The 12525-nt window shown below is 40.9% G+C and overlaps 1 protein-coding gene and 1 long non-coding RNA gene across 2 annotated transcripts; one reads left to right on the forward strand and one right to left on the reverse strand.

The window, feature by feature from the left end:
• Nucleotides 1–1441: 1441 nt before the first annotated feature.
• Nucleotides 1442–7768, reverse strand: LOC136435793 (uncharacterized protein C14orf93-like). The gene is made up of 5 exons (XM_066429523.1): nt 4292–7768; nt 3718–3779; nt 3455–3546; nt 3084–3202; nt 1442–2492 (listed from the first exon to the last, which is right to left on the reverse strand). The coding sequence occupies exons 1-5, from the start codon at nt 4340–4342 to the stop codon at nt 1980–1982; spliced, it is 837 nt and encodes a 278-aa protein (XP_066285620.1). The 5' UTR covers nt 4343–7768; the 3' UTR covers nt 1442–1979.
• Nucleotides 7769–7856: 88 nt separating this feature from the next.
• On the forward strand, nt 7857–8872 carry LOC136435794 (uncharacterized). The gene is made up of 2 exons (XR_010755917.1): nt 7857–8397; nt 8634–8872. It is a non-coding gene; the product is annotated as an uncharacterized lncRNA (long non-coding RNA).
• Nucleotides 8873–12525: the final 3653 nt, after the last annotated feature.

The raw sequence follows: 12525 nt of genomic DNA on the forward strand, positions 1-12525 counted from the left end.
AAAAGAACGTTATATATCTTTTAGCTATCCGCCTCTTGGTTCCCGCCATTTTCAATTTTCCAAAAATACAATTTTTCAGCAAATAACCCCAAAACACAATGCAACATAATGGAAATAGACTAAAACATATTTTCTGAATGTTTTTTTTTATAAATAGAAATACCAGTAAGTAACGATTGATTTTTAAGGGAACATTGACTGTTAATACCAAAGCTAAGGATTTTAACCTTTGATGTCACAAGGTGCATAGAACTGAAAACAAGAAGAGATCTGAGGCCTTAAGTTGTTGACATATAACTTATGTTTCCAGTTCATTTAAAATGTTCGTCATATATGGGATGGGGCTAACATGATTTATTTTTGGTTATTTGGCAATTTTCATACAAAAATGTATATGTTGGGCTCCTATGAAACCGACTGACCTGAAATTAGATATGGTGATGCCTATGATATATGCCCATATGACTTTATAATCCGCTTTCATAACACGGCTAGATTAGGAGTATTTGTTATATTGTAGCCAGACGGGCACATACAGGATGGGGCCGGTATTGGGTTGGAGGGCAACAGGCAGCTCTTAAAAAACTATTAACACCCCGGCATGTGCCCCCAACCTATAAATCATTGTAAAAGGCTTCGACCATTACCGTTTGACAGGTTTCATGCATCATTAATATTCAGGAATGTTTGTAGGTAGATAGTGTTTGGGTGGATGAAAAATACGAAAGCCTGTAGCGACACATCTATCTTGGACACATCTCGGAGGCATGTGGAAGACAGTGCGTGGAAACGTCTCGGAGGCAGCGAGCGGAGACGTGAATCCCACTTTCTCTGCACTGTGCGAAATAACGAATTTGCGGGGTGGAAACCGTGTTTCACGTGCCTGTAAATTCGAGTTTTCCGTTACTCTCCAGGTCGTGCCGACCTGCCCAGCTCTTTTGCACGGGACCCGCGCCGTCCCGGGATTTACCGCGAATGCACCACTTAGGCTGCGCAGGAAGTGTCGGCGCCCTGTTAATTCTCGTGCAGCTAGAGGGAAATTCATATACACGCCCTGCCCAGTGAACACTTTACTCCCGGTAGCTGCATAATTTAGCGACAATTATCACCTAATTATCAGTTAATTACCCGTGCAGCTAGAGGGAAATTCATATACACGCCTTGTCCAGTGAATACTTTGCTGGCGGTAGCTGCATAATTTAGCGACAATTATCACCGAATTATCAGTTAATTACCTGTGCAGCTAGGGGAAAATTCATACACATGTCCTGTCCAGTTTATTACTACCCCCCCCCCCCCCAGATATTACCGGTCCATCGCGCCCCCTACGCACCACCCCATCCCACCCCAAAATTACCCGGGGCCTCACTTTAACATTATAGACCTACAGGAAAATACATTATTTTCATCATACTGTCACACCTCAACCATGAAGACATATCATGGAAGACTTATTTTAGAATACACTAGAATCTTTATTCGTGTTTTCTTAAAACAGGTTGGCAGACCTTTCATCAGAAATAAACAGCAATTACATGGAAGCAAAGGTACATTACCTGTTACTAACATCATACCAATACATACTGCCATACAATAAGAACAGAAACTAAACAACTGAAAAGACCATAGTACTTAACTACATGAAAGGGAACAATGCTATTGAATTCGAAAAATGAACAAAACTTTCCCTAACATAAAACAGAAACTAAATAACTAAACGATAGGAAACAATAAAACTGCCCGAACAAAGCACAGACCATATTTACATACCCGTGGTCTTTGTAAAATCATTCCTGAATGATAGACAGCGAACATCTTTAAACGCTGACATAAATGCAAACAGTAAAAACCCCTATATGAATACAAAAAGAAGAAAAAAACATATAAAAAATCAATGAAAATGAACAGTCTTGAGGTCAGCATATAACTCGCTATTGATTAACACTATACAGCGAATTGAAACAATACCCCTACAGTCATTACAGTTCAGTCAGAGTATAGCTAGTGTCATCAAAGGCCCCTTCTTCCAAACTAGCTCCATTGAAGCCCTTAAGGGCACCGAAGTCAGTATCATCTTGGAATACTAAACACTGTCTTCCTGGAGCTGGCTGTCTGTGGTGCGGGGTGGACGTGTTAGTACTGATATTGGAAAGGCTGATGCGGTTTGTCGGCCGCGGAATGTTGTCGGGTGTGAAGTGCAGTGGGGCTCGGTTGTAATCGTAGGTTGTTGGGGGGGGGGGTTCTCTCGCTGAAAGCACCCTCCTTTCTAACACGAGTTGTGTGTGATGACCGGTATTTTTTCCCAGCCGTGCCTGCAGAACGCCGCAGAGGGCGGTGAGCTCCGCACTTCTGAAGGCCGTAGGCTTCACCAGCCACACTTGTATCCCGTCCTCTTCCCTGTCCTCCTCGTCCGACATGAAGTCCACTGTTACCCCAGTCCACAGGGCCTTCTCTTTCTCCGTCTCTATCACTGCCTCCCGTGTTTCCAGCAGCTATAGAAGAACATAATTGAAAAAACGAAGTTAGTAAAATAATACGTGCTAGACATCCGCAAGAGCAACTACTAGTACTAGATTTTGCCAAATGTGGTAAACTTTGACAAGTAGCATTGTTTGCGCTAGAACCTCAAAAGCAACTCAACACCTACTTGTTTGTGTCTCTGCAATTATCGACTATGGACACACTTGATAACCGGTGTAGTAATTTGCACTTGATAACGCTTTACTTTTTACTTTCCTTTTTTTTAGTAGAAATTTGAAAACTTTGACTTGATTATATATCCCTGTTATTTAGTACTGAAAAGTATAGTAGCATTAAAACCGGGATAAACGAAGTAGTCTGGATAGTGGTATTGTGGTGGTTTTATAATTTCTTACTTTGAGCATTTCAAAACCGCGCAAAAACGTGCCATATCGTCATAGGATGATCCCTTTAGTTTCGCGAGCCTACAAAAGCCCAGTGACGATTTTGAGCAAATTCTTACAATACAACGATGTCATATTTACGTACAAAAGGGATATTTACATTGTTTATTTTGTCAAAGGCTTGTTTGTTATTTGCGATGACATGATCCATTGACTTACCCTTTTTCTCCGTGAGCGTTGGCGTTTGTCGTTGTCCTGCTTTGCTGTTTTTTCAGCGTTCTCGGGTAGACTTCCCACGAAAGTTCTCCGTACCGTTTCATAGTACGCTACACACGCAGCTAGAAGCAATTGATACAAAACATACATAAGCCCAACTGTATCAATTTACTAGATAATCATAGTCATATCTTAGGATACGACGTCGGAAGATCCTTTGGAAACGTTTCCGCAGTTTTAAGTCGTAATACGTAAAACAAATGTTGAAGTGTATCCTAGGTTATACAGAAACTATAACGTTACATCATAAAATACAACATGCCTTGCATAACTGATATGGGCAAACCCGTTCTCTTTAAAGCAAAACTACTCACCTCGGATAATATCTGGAGGATGTTCGGTGTTGCTTTTTCGAACTTTGTTGACAAGGAACGTTGTAACTGTCTCATTGTGGGGTGAGTTGAGCCTGTATTTATGTAACAGTTTTATGGTTTTATTACAATTATAAGATGTTGATTTCCTGCTGTATATTTATGAGGGATTATCTATCTATTAGCCTTTTTCTTGCATGGTTACAAAGAACGTATGTTTTTCAACTTGAAGAGCAACTGTACTGTTCGTAAACATAAGTACTTACCCTTCGGTTCCCTTGTACTTCTTCTCATTTTCATCGGATTTGTGAAGGCGTCTCACCATTTCCTGTAACAAAATTGTCCATACAGTGGTATGTTAATTAGGTTTATGTGTATTCTTGACTTCATTTGCATTAGCAACAGACTTACTAGTTGCGTGTTGTTTTTTCTTTTGTTGGCCGAGTTGCTTTGGAAGGTGTGAAATCTCTAAATCTATCCATGAAACAATGCGTTGAAAAAAACAACGCTAGCATTTTATAACAGTTACTAACATTTCACTGCCAAATGTAAAGAATTTTACTAGATAGAAGTTATAACTTTGATTTGAATATCCAGATCTTTTTAGGCGTGCGTGAAACACGTCAACTTCATTTCAAGACCAAGTTTGTAACTGTTTTGAATGAAAGGAAGCTTTTGTGACTCACCAAACGATGCCATAAACAGGCTAGCGAAATTATACCCATTCACAATACTTAGAAAAGTGAAGGATCGGAGTTGTTCCAACTTCTTCGTTTACTATACATCGTATGAATTAAAAAATATTACCATGTGCTCAAGTTAGATTTGAAGGTATCTTACCGATAGACTTGTAGACTTCGCCTTTCTTCTCCGTTTAGCAGTTTGTGGCATAGCTAGTACGTCCCCTTCCCCTTCGTCAAGCCGCTGACGGAGGTACAGAACTTCTCCACTAAGTTCAGAAAGCTGTGTCTACGTTGTATTCCTCAGTAGTTGCAGTTCCTCGGACTGCTTTTTGCACACCTCGAGAAGTTCTTCCATCCCCCTGTTTAGTGTCATAACGGATCGGTAAATCAGTTCGTTTTTACTTCCGAACGCGGCGGTGAAACAAAGTTGAGGCTGCCCGATCCGCCGGTCCGCTGTGGTGCGATCCGCTGTGGTGTTCTATGTCCATTCCGCGGATTTTCCTTGTCCCTATTGCGGATACCACTTTGGTAAAATCCACCGGACGAAATACCTGATGCCATTTTGGTTCGCAAATTTGAAGATTAAACCAATATAGGGTGTTGTAACGAAGGAAGCTAAGCCTTTATGACGACGTGCGGTTTAAACCAACCTCGCAAACAATGGCTTTCAACTCCCATTGGATAGTCCCATTTAGGGTATGATCTGATTGGTCGTCAGTCTCATTCACGTGATCATGTTGCAGACTTCAAAATACAATAACCAAGCTGCATATACAGTCTACAATTGAAGTTTGCACCTGCAGGTGGAATGATGGAATGATGGATAGTGCTACAAGAGCTGCAAAGAGAAGAAAAAGACCTAGACAGTTCTGCGAACATTGTGATCAAACACTAGGCTATCGCGCGTTTTATATCCACAAAAGTAAATTCTTTGAGAACGGGGTGTGGGAAAAGGCTGACTTCTCAAAAGAAGTTTCGACTGCAATTTCTGACAATGGTATGTATCAAACTCTTTACGTATATCCTCCTGTAGGCATGTTGAGACAGTGCGTGGAGACGTCTCGGAGGCATCGCGCGGAGGCGTTAATCCAACTTTCTCTGGTTTCTTAATAATGTCAGTCTTTTTTGAAAGGTTTCAGAAAGTCTTTTTACGGCGGCCTGGCTTGAGCAGTTAGGTTTATGAACTTTCCCATACGCCAGTTGAATTTTGCAACTTTCGCCTTATCCCCAGCGTGGTGAAAAAAGAGACCGCCTGGGTCCCATCGTTCGAACCAGGAGTTCGAAATTGAATTACATCATATTTGGCGATTTTTATAAAGTCATTTTCTTGTAATGAATAAAGGAAAACCTTTATTGTACATTCGTGCCCCGAGGGGCTAGATACAGGTCGTTTAACATAAACCTAACTAACATGTAAGTGACATACACAGTGAAATAAATACAGTACATAGTTAAACATAACGTTACTTGATAGACGAAAGAGATAAGCTAAGCTGATCCAGTAGAGTCAACTTCTTCTCGCTTCTTTGTACATGTGTAGATGTATGAGCAGATCATGTTTCTTCTACAAGGGTTGTCTAGACGCAACGAAATATAAATTTATCCGTTGCGTTTAAATATTCAAAGTATGGAAATTTCTCATTTATACGTTTGAAAAAAAAAACCTCCGTCTTTAGGTACTTGGTTGTTATCACGTCACTTATCATATTGTATTTTGTAGCAGATCCCCTGCAGCTTCTCATGTATAACAAGAAATGGGTTTTGTGAACAACCTCCTTAATAACACGGCAAGATTGTTGTATCAGTAAGGAAAACTAGTATTTGTCCGGCATGATGGGGCCGGTATTGGGTGTTAAGCTGTGGCTAGACTTTTCAATCCCCGGCTTGTGCCCCCAGCTAATGAATTACAGTAAAATGACCTCGAGAATACCCGCTTTGACAGGGATCACGCATCATTAATATTCAGGAATGTTGTTAGGTAGATCGTGTTGGGGTTGATGGAAAGAGCGTTCCAGTACTACGTTGGACCACTCGGTTTGGTTATGGTAAGGTTTTCCCTTCGTTGGACAGTTTTTTCCCACCCCATACTCCACTTAGTGAAGGTATCCGTCGTTTGTGCTGTAGTACCACCCTTTCCACCAACCCATTATTTTGATCGTAATGATTTTCCCCAATTCGCGATCATTCCCTGTCTATCTATACATCAAAAACTGTAGTTGATACGGTCTATGCGTTACAGAATATTTAGAATGAGGACATGTGGAGACTAGGAGCTTTTTCTTTAGTGATAGGAATGCTTATGTGACTCAGGGAAAGTCGATCATTTTTTTCTATTTCATTCAAAGATAACAGAGACAAAGACAAAGTGGCGCTGCACTCAAGTTTTACAACTTATTTTGCCAACGCCACTTAACAAATATACAAACTTATAGATATATCTTTAGGTCTATATACATATATATACATACATATACACACATACATATACACATATATGTTTATATATAACATTGGTAAACTACGACGCCAACTTATCTATGATATTCGTTAACAGGACACTGCACGAAATGGCCACGTATCCTGAGGGATCCAACGTATCCGGAATCGGGCCTCATGGCGTTTGCGAGCGAATCCGGAAAAATCCCAGTTCACTGCTCGGATACTGAGGTGCTTGCAGATCTGACCAATTTCGACGCCATATTCCTCTGGATACGTGATGCGCCTCGGATACCCGAAAATATTTGTGCGGATCCCTCGTTTTTTTATATTCGGAATGTTCGGATTGTTTTTATGTCTGTAGTTGTCTTGGATCCTGACGAATAAATACACACGGCACGGCATGATCTCATTTCCTGACGAATCCAGCAGATCCGGAATTATGCATTATAGCAGACACGGAACGTTTCCGATTGAATCCGATGCACCTCAGATCCGACAATTCCGGCGCCGTATACGTCTGGATCCTTCATACGTTTCGGGTACAGATACGGAACGTTTCCGAGCAAATTCAGACAAATACCAGGTACAGCTCAGATCCGGCAATTCCGACGCCGTATACGTCTGGATCCGTGATCCGATATTTGTGCGGATCCTTCGTTTTCAGATATTTGTCAATATGGCAGAGATAATCGGATTGTTTGTTTGTCGGTAGTTGCTTCGGATCCTAACCAACAAATACACACTGCACGGCATGATCTCAGATCCTGAAAAATCCAGCGGATCCGCAATCGTGCATCATAGCAGATACGGAACGTTTCCGATTGGATCCGATGCACCTCAGATCCAACAATTCCGACAAATCCTGACGTATCCGGGATACGGATTCGTGTCCAATCTCCCACAAGACACTGCGTGTCATGACGTCAGGCGCGAGAAACGGTTTTGTCGGTGAACAGCACGGAAACAAGAACGGCGTTTCATCACTCTCTGTGCTTAACATGGCATCGTCAGAGTCTACCATGGTCGACCAGTGATTTTTAGTGACTTGAGAGTCGAAGGGGATTCGGTGTAAACTCAAACGCGCGGCATTGCGAAGTAGTCTTCTTCATGCATGCAATATTCGTCGCCCCCCTCCCCCTTGTAAAGTTGGTAGGGAGTCGATTCATCATTTAAAGGGACTGCCCTTTGGTAAGTACAAATTGGAAAATTCCTGTTTCTAACTAGTTTGAACGTCAGTTATCCTCCTATTGTGGCTTGACATATCATAGCATTTGCATGACATTAAGAATTGTCCAGTCGACCTGCACTTCTACACCGTTAGGATCTAGGAAATTTATAGCTTTCAATTTGTTCGTTCTTGCCAATGGTCAACAGACATTTGTGTCTGGTTAACGTTTCAGATACAACATAGCAAGCGGTTGAGGGAAAGATAATTAAAGATATCCTGTGACGGAAGAGAATGTCATAAGTATTTGTCCCACAAAGGTCCCACAGTTTGTGGATAGTGAGCTGGAACTTATGTGGAGGTAGTAGTGTGTTTCAGTGATTATTGCATTCAGTTATAGCTGTACATGTTTGATCAATATCATATTCAAGTTATGAATGTAAGTTTTACGTATTCAATTAAACGATGCCAGATTCATTTTTTACAAATGTGATTATGTGATATGTTTAATATTTGTCATTGTTTCCCTTTATATATATATCCTATACAGCATCGGCAGATACTTCCTTCACAAATGCAGCACATGTTGTGAGGACCTTAGCTTGGCTTGGAACAAAGCAATCAGCTGTCAGATGCTCAGAGTACCTCAGGCTCCTTCGGTAAGGCTTAAGTCCATCATCGGTACACTTCAATGTTAGCTGAGACAGGCATGATAGATACTCATTGTCTCTTGTTTTTTGTTAGCTGCTGTGATGAAACGAAGCCCACCACAGCAAGGAGGTTATATATTATATATAACCTCCTTGATCACAGTTATGTCAAAATCATGTGACATGTTACTTAAATACTAAGTATGTGAATTGATATTTATTCATCATTTGGTTTTATCATATAGGAACTGGTTCATCACAAGATGAACTCCAAGCTGAGTCCAACATGCTAGATACAGAAGAAATCAGCCTTGCCTGTACCTTACCAAGAGTGCATGGAAGAAGTGAACTCAGATGTAGTCAGAGAATGGGGACAGGACGATTATACACATGCAGTTCCACGGCATATACTACTTACGTGTAAAATGTGGCGTGTCATCATGGGAGTTTTTTCATACAGTATAATGTTACTTTGAAGATTCTATTTTTAACCTCTGTGTTTGAAATTATTTGTATCTGATATCTTTTAGACGAAGAGCTGGCCACAAATAAGGCTTTCATTACTTTAGTAGAATATGTAGAACATGTAGAAATTTTTGGTCCAAGTGCACTATACGGCAGTTTATATTACCACCATGATGTGATGGTTGTTAATTGTAATTTATAACAATTGTGCTTACACAACCCCAATTTTCCAGCATTAACCTGCATATACAGAGGTGCTTTGAGTATGTGGATATCCCTCGGCCTGTCTTAAACAAAATGGATTATTTAGCCACATAGAACTTCCGTATTGTATTTGATAGTTTTTGAACTTAGAAATGCATATATGTTGAAATATGAAATAATGTTACATTCAGGCTTTCCCAAAACTTCCTGTCATTGAATAATAATGTTTTGGGTATCGTTAAATTAAGAATGAACGCGTATTTATGAATAATCAACCATTCTATCAAACTTTGTGTGTTTGTTTTGTACGTATTCGTGGCAAATACAAACATATTCAGAGTCACAATATGTCAAAGATTGTAGAAAGTCTGTATGTTTGATCAGTCTGTATCCGTGGCAAATACATACTGTACGTATCTGTCAGGATCTTGGGCAATTTCGTGCAATGTACGGCCCCATATCCGTGGAAAATTCCTATTTTTTATTCCTCCGGATCTGAGGTTCCGGATCACAGTCCGCTTGTATCCGTCAGTATCCGCAATTTTCTTTTAAAAAATACAGAAAACTTCCTGTACGTATCCGTCAGGATCTCTGGCATTTCCGTACAGTGTACGGCTCCGTATCCGTCGAAAATACCTCATTTTCGGATTCCTCCGGAAATATTCCCAAACCGGTGCGGAAATTTTCGGATCCGTTAGGTTGGATTCGTCAGTATCCGTCAGTATCCGCCCAAAATACAGAAAAATCCCTGTACGAATCCGTCAGGATCTGTGGCATTTCCGTACAGTGTACGGCTCCGTATTCGTCGAAAATACCTTACTTTCGGATTCTTCCGGAAATATTCCATGTACCGGTGCGGAAATTGTCGGATATCTTACACGAATCCGCATGTATCCGTCAGTATCCGTCAGTATCCGACAAAAATACAGAAAAATACCGGTACGTATACGCCGGGAAACGAGGCCATTTCGTGCAGTGTACAATTGATACTCATAAGGGAGGCTATGGTTATCTGTAAGTGTATGTGTGCGGAGTGCCACACATGTACACGCTGTCCCGGCTTCTATTTGGCTTTTGTTGTGTCCATGTATGTCCTTTTTTATCTCCATGAAAAATGGAGATATTGTTTTTGGCGTGTCTGTGTGTGTATGTGTGTTTGTGTTTGTGTTTCCGGACTATTGTAGGCAGCATAACTCAAGAACCTCTGGATGGATTACAATGATATTTGGTATGTGGGCGGGTGTTGTGAGGCCGAAATTCAAGGTCGATTTTGGGCCCCCTGGTATGTGACCTTGGTACTGCAGCAGAATTTCCGTTTTTGTATCTTTTGACCTGGATGTGCTGTGGTCTTGATTTTTGGGTGACAGATAGCTTGTGATGTAATTAAGAAATGGTGTAGGTTTTGGCCCCCTAGCAGCTTGCTCTGGAACTGCAGGAGCCTTATTGTGAAAATCTTATAAGGAGAATAACTGAACAAGGGACAACAGATTTCCATGATATTTAGTATGCAGGTAGCTTAGACAGAGATGTACACAATGAAGTGCGCAAATTATGCTAATTGGGAATTAATTTGCATAGATAATGAGGAAATTCTATATTTGCAGTGTTTTCCATTATAAGACTCAAATACATGTGACATATGTAGTTTATTGAAAGTGGAGCATCAACACATACCAATTATGCAAATAAATTCCTAATTTGCATAATTAATGCAAAAACACCAAAATTTATCAAATTGGAAAATTATAGCACTGTCAATATCGCAACATGTGTAAGTAAGATAAAGGTGTTTATGATTAAGCATATATTATGTAAATGAGTAAGTCATTTGCATAAATAGAATTGTTCATGGAGATATGAGGTCGCGGAACTCTTGTTTCTGTTAGTGTTAGTCTTAGTGTTTGTAATTTATTTTGAAATACCAATAAAGGGAAAAAAAACATTGTCACAAATTGAAAAAAAAAACAATCGGAAAGTATATAAAAAAAGACAGAATATACAACCAACAATAGCTTATATAACAGATTACACCTTACAAATTGGTGTTCAGTAGTTGGGTTAAGTATGGAATAGCACTACGTTTGTATCTGTTTTATCTTGTGAAAGGAATGGTAAGCTGTAACCTCCCCTGTAAGCCCTTATTGTGGACTGATTCACGAGTTGGAGGTAGCCAGGGTCGAAATGTTTTTGAATTCAATAGGGACTTAGCGAATTTAAAACAAAGGGTCTCTCTGCTTCGGCTTCCAAAGTACATGTCGAGTCTGGAGAGTTCATCAGTATAGGAAATGTAGCTGGATCAAAGAAGTATTCTAAGAGCGTGCGTTTGGATAAGTTCAAGCTGGTCAGGTGATCGGATAAGTGCCTTTGCAAAGTTCAGGCAAAGCTGTTCTCTTCGCTGGTCTAGGTTAGGTATGTTCGGTATCCTGCACGCCTCAGGATATGAAGCATACGCTGAACGGTGTATTGTCTGGCACGCCTGTTTTTGGATGAACTCGATCCTGCGTCGCTGACTGACACTAAGTCCAGGATGCCAGGCGGGTGCTGCGTATTTACAACTTAGGCAGACAAACGTTATGTAAGTAGGTAAGTAGACTAACATAGTTCTTTTAGCATCGGTTGCGTTGTTTGACTGTTTGGTCGACGTGTGTATTCCAACAGAGATCGGTCTGGATGTACAGACATAGTAGTTTTACTGTCACCACCTTCCATTGCCTAGCCAGGGAGTCCTCACTTGCACTGTTAAGAAGGGCGAGTAATATCAGCGGGCCTACAACAGTTCATTGCGGAAGGCCACGGGTAGTTTCCTCCCAGTCTGAGCAAGTTCCCTTGTACACCACTCTCTTCTTCTTCTTCTATTTCCTAGCAAAGAGAAAGCAGCATATCCATAGGGCAAGTGAGCTTCGTAGACCTAACTTCATTAGTTAGTAGTCAATTTGGGCTGTAGGCTGAGGAAGTGATATGATAACAAATGATAACAATATGATAATTAATCAGAGAATGATGATAGTAATGATAGTAGTAAATGGTAACAAATAGTAACAATACTCCAATAACATTGAGACCATTAGACACATTCAGGAACTCTACACAGACACCACAAGCTGCGTCCGAGTAGGAACAAACCGCTCAGACTGGTTTTAACTCCTCAGCGGCGTTCGCCAAGGCTGTGTCTTGGCCCTACTGCTATTCAACGGTGCCATCGACCATGTGATGTCCAGGACTGTTGGCCGAGGCATGTGTGGAACCACCTACGGTGAACATACCTTCACAGACATGGACTATGATGACGATGTGGCGCTGCTCGCAGAACTTCTCGAAGCACTTGTACGTTCGAGATATTTTCAGCCGAGAGCCAAACCTGGGTCTAAAAGTCAGCTGGCTGAAGACTAAGTTTTAGTCTCTCAGTGACTTCCTTGATCTACCAACTTGCCCACCGATCAACGGGGAGTCAGTCGAGGTGGTCCGACA

This window comes from Branchiostoma lanceolatum, chromosome 5 (assembly GCF_035083965.1).
Source record: "Branchiostoma lanceolatum isolate klBraLanc5 chromosome 5, klBraLanc5.hap2, whole genome shotgun sequence".
Lineage (NCBI taxonomy): Eukaryota > Metazoa > Chordata > Leptocardii > Amphioxiformes > Branchiostomatidae > Branchiostoma > Branchiostoma lanceolatum.